At 58.6% G+C, this 14,293-nt stretch overlaps 4 protein-coding genes across 4 annotated transcripts; 1 reads left to right on the top strand and 3 right to left on the bottom strand.

Annotated features, from left to right (window-relative positions):
* Positions 1-701: 701 nt before the first annotated feature.
* B0H64DRAFT_450862 (uncharacterized protein) lies at positions 702-4,531 on the bottom strand. The gene has a single exon (XM_062807139.1). The coding sequence runs from the start codon at positions 4,144-4,146 to the stop codon at positions 715-717; it is 3,432 nt and encodes a 1,143-aa protein (XP_062654751.1). The 5' UTR covers positions 4,147-4,531; the 3' UTR covers positions 702-714.
* Positions 4,532-4,723: 192 nt separating this feature from the next.
* Positions 4,724-6,256, bottom strand: B0H64DRAFT_45015 (uncharacterized protein). The gene is made up of 2 exons (XM_062807123.1): positions 5,723-6,256; positions 4,724-5,632 (listed from the first exon to the last, which is right to left on the bottom strand). Exons 1-2 carry the CDS (start codon positions 5,898-5,900, stop codon positions 4,746-4,748), a joined length of 1,065 nt encoding a protein of 354 aa, XP_062654750.1. The 5' UTR covers positions 5,901-6,256; the 3' UTR covers positions 4,724-4,745.
* An 854-nt stretch (positions 6,257-7,110) lies between these two features.
* B0H64DRAFT_44958 (late endosomal/lysosomal adaptor and MAPK and MTOR activator-domain-containing protein) lies at positions 7,111-8,057 on the top strand. Its single transcript, XM_062807098.1, has 3 exons — positions 7,111-7,265; positions 7,330-7,478; positions 7,623-8,057. Exons 1-3 carry the CDS (start codon positions 7,212-7,214, stop codon positions 7,900-7,902), a joined length of 483 nt encoding a protein of 160 aa, XP_062654749.1. The 5' UTR covers positions 7,111-7,211; the 3' UTR covers positions 7,903-8,057.
* A 2,821-nt stretch (positions 8,058-10,878) lies between these two features.
* B0H64DRAFT_446470 (uncharacterized protein) lies at positions 10,879-11,214 on the bottom strand (the record flags this gene model as incomplete). Its single annotated transcript, XM_062806916.1, has 1 exon — positions 10,879-11,214. One exon carries the CDS (start codon positions 11,212-11,214, stop codon positions 10,879-10,881), a length of 336 nt encoding a protein of 111 aa, XP_062654748.1.
* Positions 11,215-14,293: the final 3,079 nt, after the last annotated feature.

Here is a 14,293-nt window from a genome sequence, read left to right as displayed (position 1 = left end):
GGAAATGGGTTGGACTGGGATGCGGAGTGTTTATCACAAAAAGGGGCATCGCCAAGGGATGCCGGTGGGGGTTGTGAGGTCTTCCGCAAGACTACTTTGTACGGATATTTGCTGTTACTCTAGCTCTTAATATTGCTGTCTACAAAAGATGGTTTCATTGTGCGCTCTCGAAAGCGCGTCGAGATAGTTCCGACAATGCCACGACTTGTTCTTGACCTTTGGGTTTCCGTGAATTGCCCTAGCAACCCGAGTAAACAGCCCCACCTTGCAGCCCCTGAATGCCACCCAACATGAGACGCAAAAGGGAAACGGATAGGAGAAACAGGCACGCGATGTTCAGTCCCGGGGTCATGTTTATTGAGGTTCAATTCTCTCTGGTATGATGCCCATGTCTTTGGCCCCAAGTAGATGAACGGTGAGCCCAAGATTGGTGTCGTTTGCATGGCAAAAACGCAAGCACCCCCGACCCCCAAACCCGAAGACGATTAAATACAAATGGCTACATCTCGCAGGTAGAAAACTTTGGTTGTAGTTTTTCCAACAAATGTGTCGAAAGGGGATTATTGTGAAATCTTCAGAAGCCCAAGGTTTCACGTCGCAAACAAGACGGGGCGGGACCGGAATACAATTACAAGTTTTCTTTTCGCGATTACAGTCCACTAACTAGGTAGGTAGGTACGTTCTCTCCACTCTTCACCGCTCTCTCCCGGCTACTCAAACCACCTCATCCTCCCCCTCCCCGTCTTCCTCCCCCTCAAACTCATAATCCTCATAATCTCCAACCCCCTCTTCACCCTCAAACCACGTACCATGCACCGCCGACATGTGCTTGTACACGGCACCAGACGTATCCGCCACCATCTTCGCACAGTTGAAGCACCAATGCTTACCACACGGACACGAGATATGGTCACACCCCGCCGTGCGTTCCGTCGCCACGCCACACGCAGGACACTCCTTCACCACCAGCCTCACACCACCCCCCTCCCCATCATCACCACCATCCCCACCCGCGGCAGCAGCCGCAGCTACCGCCGCCGCAACACACCCCTCACAGCGCCACCCCTCCACCCCCTCCGGCGCCCCGTGCGCACAAACCCTCTCCACATACCTCTTCGCCCCGCCACAATCCACACACCACGCATACACCCACTCCCCCGCCTCCCCCACCGCCTCCCTCAACCCCGCAAGACACCTGACCGCGCGCGGCAGCGCCGCCGCCCCGGCCGCCGGCCGCCGCCTGCAGAACGGACAGGTCAGCGCGGCGGTATTGAGCACGCGCCCCGGCCGGTTGGCGCCGTACCAGGCCGCTGCGCAGGCAGTGCACACGCGCTCGGCACAGCCGCGGCGGCCGCCGCAGGCGAGGTGCAGGGCGCGTTTGGGGTGCGTGGTGAAGCAGAGGGTGCAGGTGCCGGCTTGGGCGCGGCGGGCGGTGATCCAGGAGGTGAGGGTGGAGAGGAGGTGGGGGGTGTTGTGGATTGGTTTGCCGCGGTGGGTGAGGGTGGTTTGAGTGTGCGGGAGGATGGCGACGTTGGTGGGGATGAGGGTGGTGCGGGTGGCGGGGTCCGGGAGGGTGCTGATGGTGCGGTAGAGGGAGCGGTTGGTGAAGGGGGTGGGGATGGTGGCGTCGTCGTTGCGGAGGAGCCAGGCCGTGCCGTTCTCCTCGGCGAGTGACGACGCGGTCGTCTCGACGGTGGTGATGGTGAGGTTGGCGCCCGAGGTGCAGGCGGAGCATTTGTAGGTGGATTCGTCGAAGGAGGATGGGCGGTAGGCGACGGGCCAGATGATGCGGTTGGTGCATTGGATGCAGGTGACGCAGGGGGCAGTTGTGAGGGCCTTGTAGTTGGGGTCCGTCTGAGAAGTTCTGCCGACTTGTCGGCAGTAGTGGCACTTGGGACGGACATTGAGGCTTTCCGGGTGGTACAACACGTACTGTGCCCTGCAGTCCGTCATGGAGCACTCGTTCCAGGCTATTGCGGTGCTGCTGTTATCGGAACTAGACACGCCCCCTTTCACGAGGGCCTCCCGTGATTCCTTGTCCTCGATCTCGCGAGCTGCCGAGCACAGCCCGCACATGCCATCTTCGGCCATAACCGTCACTGATCGGGGGAACTCGCAAGCGTTACAGGTTACAACCGGCCCTAGAGGCGCTTTGCTCTTGTTCGGGGTCCAGCCAACCTCTGCCGTGAGCGTCGTAGACAGGTTCATCTCCAGCAGCTTGTAGTCGACGAGGGTCTCAAACAGTTTGCGATCCTCTTCCTTCAGAACGGTTTCACCGCCTGTCACGGCTGATTGGGTTTCCACCGCCAGCTGCCGGTGCTTCTTGTCGGCCTCTAGAAGAAGGCCGAGACAGCCCAAGCTCCACGTTTCGGGGACATCAAGTGTGTTCCAGTTGTCCCGCCAAGCCATAAGCTCGGTGTAGGCCGCCTCCTCAAGGGGCTTGATCCCCATCCGCACGCTGAGGGCTGCCAACAACGCTGCGGGGCGGGCACCCAGCATGGTCCCAGGAAGGACTGTGTGCAGAAGTGCCTTCCAGAACTTTCTCTTGTGTTCAGGCTGCGCCAGTACGATGGGAATCTTGGGAAGCTCGGTTTCCGAGACATCCTTGACATGGGCAGGGAGGTCCTCCTTCGAGTTCACGTACGTTAGGCGGGTGAGAATGCGGCCGAGTCGACGCAGAATGCGGTAGTCGCAGGACCGCCCGATCTCTAGCAACTCGTCGCGCGAGAACTCCATCGAGTTTGAGTTCTCCGTGTCATCTTCTGCATCCTCGGCGGGCGCGAACCGCACCGTGGGGTCGAGGAAGACGCATGGATACCGGGATTCCTCCGGCACCGCCCCGATCATCTCGGCAATCTCTGCCGCGAAGTCGTACGACTCCTCCAACCACTGCTTCAAGCGGTCCTTCTTGCTCGCATCCGCAATCCTGTCAACCTCCAAGCCGAATTTAGTGATCAGCCCATCGCGGGCAGGGTTGAGCCGGTCGTTGCAGACCGTCCTCCAGAGCGCACCGAAGACGGGGTTGACGGCAAGGGCGGACACGTCGGACTCGATGATGTCGGTCAGCTGCTCGATGACGATCCCCTGATATTCGGGGTCAGCCTTGTACCTCTTGGCGAAGTCCATGACCGGGGGCTCTCGGGTCGGGACGACCTGGGACATGGTTTCCAGTGAGACCCCAAGGCGAGCGATGTTAGCCCTGAGAGCGTGCTCGTCAGCGGCTGCGGTGGAAATGGGCAGATAACGAACGCCGGTTTCGTCTTTTTCCGACGTGAGCTGGTTGACCTTGCTGCCGTCGAGGTAGCGTAAGTGGTCAGCGACGGCCCTTGTGTCCAGTGTAGCGCCCTGCTTGGTCGCACCCATCCAAGCTAACAGAAGGCCGATGGTCACCTCGGAAATGGTGGTCGGCGTTGGGCTCGCCCGGAGCGCCATGCAGACGCCCCCGGTGCACGACGAGAGGTACAGAAACATGGGATCGGGTTCGTAGGTTAACCCGTAGTTGTTCGATTTGATGATGCTGAACACTTGTGCCTGTTTCTCGCCTTCGCTCAGGGTTCGGGAGATCGAGGTCCAGTCCTCAAAGAGCTTCCCATTCCCGCCGTAAACCCCGGGCTCGCGGAGCTTGTCCAGTTCCGTTTGCCACAAGCCTCCTGTCAGCTCCGTGTGCGGGGGGGCATCGGCATACATCAGGATGATCGTCTTCGCCGTCGGGCGCATGAGTTGATAGGCGAGAGCAAGGCCGGTCTTCACCGCTTCGGGCCAGTCAACACCGGGCCCAGTCTTGAGTCCGTCGACGAAGGCCAGTAATCCCGCCCCAGACACCTCCGATTGGGCATCGCGGCTGTGCCATCCAGACCACTCGGTGACTGCCATGCCGCTGTGGTAGTCTCTGTATCCGAGAACACCGATTCGAGAAAAGCAGGCGGTTGTAGCCGAGATGCGGATGATGTCGTTCAACGAGCTCTTGAGCGACCTGAGGAAGGAATTCATCGAGGCCGTAGCATCGGTGACGATCAAGAGATCGTACTCTGGGTGCGCGGCAGCCGAGTTGTCGGTAGCCATATTATCGGTAGTCGCCATGTTGGTAGTCTTAGATCTCGAAAATAGGCGGGTAAGCTTGGTGTATCGGTTGTTTTTCAGGGGCATCCCCAGTGGGAGAAGATGTATGGGATGAGCAAGTCAGTGATGAACGAGGAGAGATGGTATTGGCGAGTGATACCAAGAAGAAGAAGAATGAAACGGAAAAAAACAATCTACTCTGGAGGGGGCCTGCCGTTTTGTTTTTATAGACGAGAAGTCGTTGGTGAGGACGGCAATGACGCACCACACATGTAGCACGGCGTGAGTCAACGTTCTTTCAACTTTGAACCTGCTTACTTGGGTACTTACCTTCCACAGTAGGTACTTCTTTGATCCCATGTTCTCCCCCTCAGTGGCCCCCAAACATGTCCTCAATTTAGCGTCTGTGTCGGCTTGGCAGGAACAGGGTCACGGAATCTGGATTCCAACCTCGCTTTGGTTGGTCTGTTCGTTGGTTGAGTGGGTGATATCAAACAACAAACCGTCAGCGCCAACCATGGCTTGCTTAATTGACCCTAACCCAGGGTCCACGCACGCGTGGTTCCTGGCCGGGACAGTCACACACACTTACGAGCTGCGACTCGCCACTCCCAATGATTATTGGATCGTAATTAAGTATTAGAATTTAATATTAGGGCAGAGCGCGACTCACAACTGCACAAAACCTAAACAGCAACCGCGATGCCCGGGTGAGGCGACGCTCGCCCCCTCGATCCAGAGTCATCGGAAAGGGGTGACACATCACCGGGGCCCGCCCCGGGTTGTGTATCCGTATGAACCCCCGTCTGCCCCGCGGTCGGATGCCCTTCCGTTCTCAGATCCGCCATCTCGAACCCCTCCCCAACTGCCGGCCCCTCCCTCCCCCTCTCGGCGTTGGCCTCCATCATGTACTGCTCATGCATCGACAACGGTGGTTCCGAGGTCGCGTCCAGCCCGGCCTTGGAATATGCCGGCGGAGGTGTGGGCCCACGCGAGCCCGTCCCGAAGCCAAAGCTCGTGTCTCCCGTGCCCCCCCTGCGGTGTCCGCGGCCCCGGCCAGGCCGGCGGAATATCAGAAACCAGAGAGCTCCGACCAGGAAGACAACGGCGATGGGGACGATGATGCCGATTGCGATTTGGGCCGGGTGCGTGAGGCCTCCTTGCTGCGGAGTTGCCGAAGTTGTGGAGGTGTCGGTGGCCTTGGGAGGTGAAGGTTGATCGGTTGCCGTTGGGGAGGCGGCGATGGTGGTAGAGGAGTGTGCCGCAGTTGATGTGGGTTTTGATGTGTGCGTGGTGGATGTGGATATGCTGCTGCTTGAACTGGTGGACGACGGCTGGGAGGTTGTCGTTGTTCGACTGGAGGGGGTCGTTGTCGGCGCAACCGAACTTGGCTCCGGAATGACGCAAAACGGCGACAGCGTATCGGCCCCCATACACGTCTGCCCGTTTGCACAGCAAATAGAACCGCATTGGAAGTCGCCAACTGCGCAAACCCGCGCGCAGCCAGCACCCGCGCCTGCAGGGCAGCAAAAGAAGGCTCCGTTGTCGATAGAACATGTCTCACCAGCGCCGCCTAAATGTCGGGAATATGGTTAGCGATGTTGTCGCTCAACAGAGCACACCAGGCCAGTTGAAGTCTCCTTCGACCGGGAAGCTGACTTACAACACCAGCCACCTTGAGGACATGTCGTTTCGTCGGCGCCGCAAGTGGTCCCGTCCGTCTGGCGGTGCATCAACGACCCTCGAATGTGGAATTCCGAGGTTGGGGGCCAGGCCGAGTGGAAGAGGAACGCCGCCGGCGGTACTGCACCCTCTGGTTGACGGAGAGTTCGGTTTGGCATCCTCGCCGAGTGTTCTTTACTGTCTCCGTATGTATCGGGCCGCCTAGAGAGAGAGAGAGTCGGTATGACGAAAAAGGTTGAACAACGCCTCGGAAGCTGGGGCCAAGGCGCAAGATAAACACCTCAAGCCCGTCCCAACTCTGCTCCGGGCCATGTTGATCGTGATGTTGGTCTGTGTAAGTGAACGAGAAGCCGGGATGCCGGGATGTCTGGGGTTGGCGCCGAGTGGTCGATCATCGCTGCAGTGGCGCCTCGATCACCGTGGGGGTGGACCAAGATTGGCCAGCATCGGGCGTGTTTGCCGGACTGCAGCTGTCGGTGATTTGAGATGTGCTTGGCAGGAATTAGAGTGCAAAAGCAGGGAGGATGGTGATGATCATCGCGGGGACCGTGGGGTTTTAAATCGAGATTAGCCGTTTGCTCAGAGGCGCGCCCAGTGCAAAGCTCTTTTTTCCATGCGCATATCTCCATTTTTGCGCTTCAACTTGTCAAAACCCTCCGACTGATGCCGGGTTGTGATGGTTGAGATTGGTGGATGCCGTGGGCCACCAGAAGCTCGTTAGTGTAGACTCGCGCAGTGAGTGGTGCAGCAGCTCCCGAGTGGGGGAGATAGTTAACTGTGCGCTTGCTGGAGGATGTGACGGGCGAGACTTCGCAATTTCCGCGACAGACGCAAACAAGGTCTGTTTGCGAAGGAGCTTCGGCGAGCACCTCAGCCAATTGTGGGGTTCAATTCATCCTTGAGGAGGTTACTGTGAAAATTTGACAGGAAAAGTACCTCTGGATGGAAAGAGGCCGCGACCTCACCAAATTTACACCTCAGGCAGGTTTAACATCCACGGGCATCTCGTGCCTGGCGTGCCTGGAAAGAAGGCAGCCCGTGCTCCCACGATCTAATATGGCTCGTGCACAGCAGCACCCCTTGGCAAAGTCGGGGTCCGGGCCGCCCCTGCATCAATTGAGTGATTGGGTACCAGCTCCAAGGCAGCCGAGGAACGAGCAAGGATGGGGTCGAAAAACCTGAGCAGCGACTCCAGTTCCGTCCCAAGAAACCTCCTTAGCGCCGCCCCAACGCTGCGACAACCGCATCTCGAAAACATCGTCAACATCCCACCATTGATCGATTTGAATTGCTCAATTCTCGCCTGGAATTCCTTCCTTATGAACCGACCGCGCTAGTTTCCCCCGCGCGGGAATTGCTGTTATTTCCGACCTTCCTGTCATTCCTTGCGCTTTGCGACAACTTTTGCTCCAATTCTTTTTGCCTCGGCGACTGCTTTGCGACCGACCGACCCCAGACGAGACGACGTCATGGGGAACTGCTCTTCCTGCCTCGGCAGCCGCCGTCGCGATGTATACGATGACGTATGTACCCTCGCCTGCGATTCAATCATGACTACCGAGGTTGACTGACGCCGCTTGTGTGCAGGAGGAAGACGAAGCCCGGCACCTCTTCGACGACCCGAACAACCTACACTATGGCAGCTTCGACCAACAACACATGATGGGTCAGGAGGATCCACAGGAAGTCCAGAGAGAGATTGAGGCTCTGCAGAGGGTGGTGGCGCGCACATCCGAGTATGTCACCCCTCACCCCTCCCGTTCTCCGGATCTCCCGTTGCCCCCGTTGCCCCCGTTGCCCCCGTTGCCCCCATTACCCCCATCACCCCCGCTCCCGGTTCCACGGCTCTGGGACGATGCATTATTGACCCAGCTGTATAGTGCCATGGTCGACATCTACGAGATCGTGCCCCAAGACAAGACCACCCAGCCCGCCCCAGGCCCCTACGTTTATGTCGGCCAGGACGCCACCACTGTGCGGTACCAAACACTCCTCTCCAAGCTATCTTCCCATGACGACCTTCCTTCCGTGGCCCGCGTTGATTGGGGCTCCCCGGACGACGACACCATCGAGATGCAACAAGGGGATGTGCCCATCAAGGTGGAGGGCGGCGACAGCCTCGTCGGCAACTTTGCCGATGCCGCTGCCGCCATGCTCTGATGCGCTCCCGCCCGGTCAGGATGCGGCGCTCGCTATCAGCTGATAGACTAGTGGGCGGGCTCGCGCACAGCTCGGCGTAGGGGGGCCTGCTGACCTATGCCACCTGATGCCAGTACATTCCTTCGAAATTCTTGCATTCGCCCTACCCACTGCCGGCATGCCCGAGGTCCGACCCCCATCCATGTTTCCCGAGAGTGCGGCGAGGACCAACGTGGCAACACGGGATGGTCTGGTTGGAAACACTTGATGATACCCATGAAGGCAGGATACCGGCTCTTTTTTGTTTCATTCCCGACGACTCGGTAAGGTCATGGCACGGCGTCCTGTCGCCCTGGTGGTGTGGAGGCCAAGGGATATGGAAGGATGTGCCGTGCAGTTCGTACCCGTCGTACCGCACAATTCAATCAAAAAGCTCCCTTTTGTCTCGGACTGGCTCTTCTCTGGCCCTCTACTAGCCAATCAAGGGCTGTTGTTGCGCCTCCGTCGTGCGGGTCACGCTAAACAGGGCATGTGGGAGGTCACACGCCCATATGCCATCAGCCACGTGCATAAGGGATGCGAATGCCCCATAACGGCGGGGACTCTTGTATAAACAGACCTCTCCGCTCCCATGGACCCCTTCGACGGCGTCCGCTGTCGGCGGCTACCGCTTTCACCTACCTGGGCAGGGCGTGCGCCCCGGATCTCCTCCACCCCCCTGACCCACGGCACGTCGCTCCATGTTCGCTAGTCTACCAACCACGATACCACCCTGACTCTGGCGACACTGGCTCGGACGATAAGGACCTGACGCGAAACACCGTATGTGGCTCGTCCTCCGGTCCATTAAGCGACCTACAGCCCGCAGATGGCTATCGGAAGAGGAACGGGGGTCACCACGAATCGAGAAAGGCGGGGGGGAGGTTCTGAGGCATATGGACGCGGGATGTCCACTAGACTTGGAAGGATATGCAGCAGGCGACGGCAAGCGCGTACAACGCAGCCAAGAGGTCACGTCACTCAGCTCTGCGCTCAGCAGCCACCGGGAACTTCCAGGAAGGAGTGCGAACACAGAGCGGCCCAGACTGCTACCCGCCACTCTCGGACCCCTACCCTGTCCCACCCACACTTGGAGTGTTCCCCCAACCTTCTCGTCCAGGTCTCAGGGCCCGCCTTCCCCCAGAACTCGTCTTTCGGCCTGTTGAAACCTTGCCGACACGACCTGGCCAAGCAGAACGGCGTCCATTGGTGATCCCTTTCGGTTCAGACAGATCCCGCATCGCCACGGCCATCTGTCAGCTTTTAGCCAGAGAAAACCCTGATGTGTCCTGCCTATCGGTGCTTGCCTCCTTTGCTACGGTTGCGGTATTCTCTCGATCATCCCTCGCCCCTCTCGAAGCGAGGAAAACCCGCCCGTCCACTCCCAGCTCAACATTCCGATGTGAGACACGACGCCGCCCACGCTACATACGTCCCCGCCCGCCCCCCTCCCCCCCCCCCCCAGCCAGCTCTGCTCTTCCTATTCGTTCAGGCAGCCCATCCGCCCTGTTCTCTCTCCGGCTACATGTGTTACAATGGCCTACCAGATAAGGAAACTCGGCGGACCTACCTCTAAGACCGAGCGCCGTGGGCGGAGCACGCGCCGGCTACCGCCTGTGGTGTTCCCTTTCTCGCCCATCCTTTGGCCCACCCTTGGCCACAGTACCCCACGTCATCGCCCTGCCGAAGGGCCCGATGGCGGGGAGAGAAGCCAGTGGAATCACTCCCGGATCTGCAGTCTGATGCTCCGCTTTCTGGGCAGCCGGAGGCTGCTTCCGCCTTTCTGCACTCTTACTCATGCCCGCTCACCGCCGAGGATTCGAGACGAGAGCTTTCCCCGCGGAGGCGTAGACTGGGAACTGTTGACGAGAAAGGCCAAGGCACAAAGGCTCAGACTGAACCATGTGCAGGGAAATCTTTTGGCCCTTTGGCTCTCTTCGGCTCGTCATGTCGGGCACCAGCGGGAGGACACCTCGCCAATCAGCGGAACTGGTGGCAAGGGCCTGTGTGGAAATTGAGTCTCTTTTGTAGTAACATCTCCGGTAGTAGTTTCAAGTCTGTCTTTCCCTTAGCCTTCCCGCCGGAACCCCATTGCTGAGGAAAAGTCCTGTGTCCCTTTGCCAATTCTTGCCATGATCCCCAGACCGCGAAATAGCCATCGTAGAGCTCCCAAGCATGAGAAACAGAAACGCGCACTCGTTAAGAAACGAAAACGACAAAAGCAGAAAATAGAACGGTTGCCCTTCTGGCTCCCGAATCTTGTCGAAAGCACCTTGCAGCGATAGTGCAGATTCCGGCATGCAGACCCCCTTGGCCGCCCGTCTCCCCGTCTCCCCGTCTCCCCTTTTCGAGTAACAATGGTCCGTGATCCGTCTCCGATTCCTCTAAACCCCGAAACAAGGAAAGAACCAAGGAAAAATAAGGAATGGAATCGTCGCCTTCCTCTCTCCCCCGTGACAGACCCCGCCCTTTTCACTCACCCCATCGCTGACCACTCATGGTGAATCTTTCGTTTGCCCCTTTTCCGGAAGCACCTCATCCTGGTCCCGGCAAGGCACGGTGGCACATACCACCCCAGCACTGCCCGCGGCACTCATCCTTCGTGGTACCACAGATCGAGTGACTGGCTCCCAGCTCCGGGGCTCTGTCCTCTTTCCAGCATCATCCGCGTCTCTTCTCCATGCTGTCTGGTCGTCGGTGCCGCTCCCTTTCGGCTTCTGTTCGGCCTACCAAGCCCCTCATCTCTCAACCAGGCCCCTTTCCCGGGTCTCCTCCCCTTTCCCTACCGCTCCATTTTCCGCCCATGTACCCTGCCTGACCCGACAGCAAAAGACGAGCCGAAAGGAGACGACTAAGAGAGGGACACAAGAAGAAGAAGAAGAAAAGACCCAAAGACGAAAAAGAAAACCAACAAACCCACACACCAAAGACCACACACCAAACCACCACCCCCTCCCACTAATAATTAATCGCATGCTTCCTCACCTCATGCTCGGCCCACAGCTCCGCAATCTGCATATTCAAGGCCAGCATCTCGCGCTCCGTCTTCTCGATGGTGGCGCGGCGGTTGCCCTCGCCGCGCCAGCGGCGCACGTCGTCGTCCATCTTGGCCACGCGGCGCTGCTTCTTGTAGATCTGGTCGCAGTGCCGGCACACCTCGGGCTCCAGGTACGTGTTGAAGACCAGCTTGAGCCCGCACGTCTCCCCCGTCCGGTACTCGCGCGGGCACTGCTCCCGGAAGTTGCCCCACTTCCACCACCCGCACGGCCAGAGCTGGTGGTCGAAGTAGCACATGGCTTTTTGGTGTGGTGGTGTGTTGTGTGTGTGTTGTGTATGTTGTGTGTGTGTGTGTGTGTGTGTGTATCTCTTGGTGGGTTGTTGGGGGCTGGGTGGGTTCGGTATGTTGTGCGCCTCTCGTTTGTTTCTCTCTCTTTTGGTTTCTTGTTTGGATTTCGTTCTTTTGTTTCTTCGAGATGTTGTCTCTTTCTTGTGTGTTGCGTCCGCCGTGGCTGTCCCCGTCCAGGGGGTTTGGTCGTGGCCGCGTAATATTACTCGGCGCTCAGCTCAGGGGTTGTAGTTTTGACGGCCTTGTCGGCTCGATCTCGGCTTGCCCTTGCCGTCCCTCTTCGCTTATTGAGGCAGAGAACGCAGACGAAAAGCGTCGGATGACTGTTCGAGATACTGCCCGCGTCTAACCGAATCGGAACGAACCAACGGTACGGATCAGCCTGGTGTTCTTCCCCTTGCTCAATGGCATGCTCTCACGGCCTCCCTTGCGAGCAGAGAATCCCGGGCCGCCCGCCTGTTCTTGGGGTGTCACAACGGCTTGGCTGCCTGGTGCTGAACAAAACTCTTGACTCACCTCGTGGGAGACTGTGTTGACAACCGGCAGATGAAATAGACACTGGCGCTCCAGGGACGCGGTTTGATAACCGGAGAGGTTGACGTTCCCCGGCAACCTTGACAGGTATGAATGTCGTCACTTGTGTCGCGGTTGTTCTGCTGGTCGACTGTGATGCTGCTGCCGTGGGGCGAATGTCTTGTATCTTGGCGACGATGTCGCCTTCTTGGTGTCGAGGTCACTGGTGTGGTGGTGCTGGAGCTCTTTCGTGTTGGACGTCGAGGGCGTGGACAGGTCTTATACTCGGCACGTCGTCGTCCCCGTCGACTCCCCAAAGGGGTGAGAATGTTTGACTTTTGACAACTGTCCATGTACCAACGGTGTCAAGGATGGATGATGAGAAAGAAACGGTCAGGCGAGAAGCAGACGTTCCCGTCCACGGAAGCCGAGCCGGTATGTACAGTACAGTTCCTTTCTCCTACCCCCTGGCCCCTCCGGGGATGATGTATCCTCCCCGCCCCCCCAGTCCGCCCATCGTCAATCACGCTTCCGATCACACGTCGAACAGAGGGCGTGCGGCGTGCCTGCCCGTCAGCCACGGGGAAACATGCGCGATGGCACCCTTGCCCGGCAAATTACCCCGTTGTCCTGGCCCGCACCCAGGTCTCCTCTGGGTGGATGGCCGCCATAGGAGCCACGTTGTTCGTGGCCTCATTAGCCAGGGGTCAAGCACACACACACACACGCGGGCTTGCCCACCGCGCCATGAATTCATACGTACAGACCCGTTTGTAGGTACCTCCACATTAGCACACGCTTGGCTTGAGACAGGGCTGCGTGGGTACCGAGGTGGCCAAATCAGGAACCGACTGCCCATCCATATCGAAGGGGGCAAACTTGTCGTATGTACCGCATTACGCTTCTCCCGTTTGGCATCGTAGAGCCCCCCTGTCATTGGGCCGACGTCCAGGATGCTAGCCGTGTCGGGTGTCCGTTTTGCATATTCTCCTCAACAAATTCTTTTTTTTGCCCGTTTCGTGCCGGTCTTCCTGCATACACGCACAGCGCGTCTTCACCCTAGTAGCAGGCCCGCGTTGTCGCGACCTGTGGCGGGCAGGACAGATCAGAGCCCAATGACCGCAGGGGGGTGCTCGTTTGTATCCATTGGTACTGTTCGTCTCCCTTTGGCTACCCCGCCGTCTAACACCAGAGACATCGGCCTTGTGGATCACCGACAGAGGATCTACCCGTTCAAACCTTGCGCAGGTGCCCCGGCCAGGCCTCTTCCGGGTCGGCCCACATGGCAACATCTGTTCGGCTAGGCTGGGTCAGTGTGGCCGCGACCTGGGCCGGAGAGGGGCAGGGGTGGGAGGGGGTGTCTCATCGGGGACCAGGGGAGCGGCCGCCACCAAACAAGAAACAGAGATTATCTTTTTAGGTCTATATTCCTGTAGGGCCGAAGAAGTGAGGTAAGGAGGAGGTGTGGATCGTTGTGGTCCCCCGTCCAACACCCCCCTGGACTGCCAAGTTAGGTGTAAATCAAATAGCCCCTTGGCATTATCGGCTTCAACGACGACGGCCCTCCCTCTCGCGTCGGACGGGTCTTTTAACGATGGATCATCTATAGCTTCCCGCGCGCGAGGATTCCCGCTGACCATATGAATCTTTCACGCGGAGTAGCTCTGCCTCGGCTTAGCGAGAACCAACGGTGCTCATCCGCAGGCATGTCACAAAGGAATTTGTCTCTGCCACACGGGTCCGGCCGCCCGTTTTTCGGACTCAGTCTTGATTGGATTCCCGCATTCTGCTGCAGAACGGATCGACAGGCAGAAGCCACTCGGAAGTGTGCCTTGTAACACTAGAGTGGTGGTGGCGGCCGGGTGCAGTTGAATCCGCATCCCGATTTTGTCATTGTACTGCTCATGTAAGCAAAGGCTTGCCTCGGCCGCTGTTAGAAGAAGCAGCCTCGTCAAGCGTTGAGTCTTCCCAGGAAGGCACCGGTCGATCGTGATCGTGAGTCGAGCATGGGTACTTGGCGGTTGATGATGTTGCCGTGCCTCCGCCGGCAAGCCGAGTTGTCTCCGCAAGTGCCCAAGGTCTACCGGGCGAGCGTGAACCCCCACAATCTTGCTGTCCTCAGAGCCCGACGGCCGGATTGACCAACTGGATTGGCCATCTTGAAGGCCCTAAGGCACCTCGGCTGCAACCATACTCCGCTCCCATAACCAGAATGACACAGACCAGCAGCCGTTGAGCAGGGTCAGGTCGCAGGAACTTGCTCTCACATGAACTGCTCCCCATTTTCCAAGGTTCGGGCCCCGCTCACACGGCGGGCGACTCGTGGTGTGGTTCGGCCCATGTAGTGAGTGAGTCCAGGATGAACTCCACACGACCTGTTCGCCTCAACGTAGGGTTCACGGGTGGGATAAGTGACGTGGCGGCCTATGACTAGCCAGTTCTTGTCCCGGCCAATGTTCGGATTCATTCCTATGTAGTCCCTAACCGGCATAGTTCCACGGTTTTGTCGGAGCC

Source organism: Chaetomium fimeti, assembly GCF_033439085.1.
Source record: "Chaetomium fimeti strain CBS 168.71 chromosome Unknown B0H64scaffold_10, whole genome shotgun sequence".
In the NCBI taxonomy this organism is placed as follows: domain Eukaryota; kingdom Fungi; phylum Ascomycota; class Sordariomycetes; order Sordariales; family Chaetomiaceae; genus Chaetomium; species Chaetomium fimeti.
The sequence above is the reverse complement of the archived record's forward strand: the minus strand, read 5'-3'. Positions and strand labels throughout refer to the sequence as shown.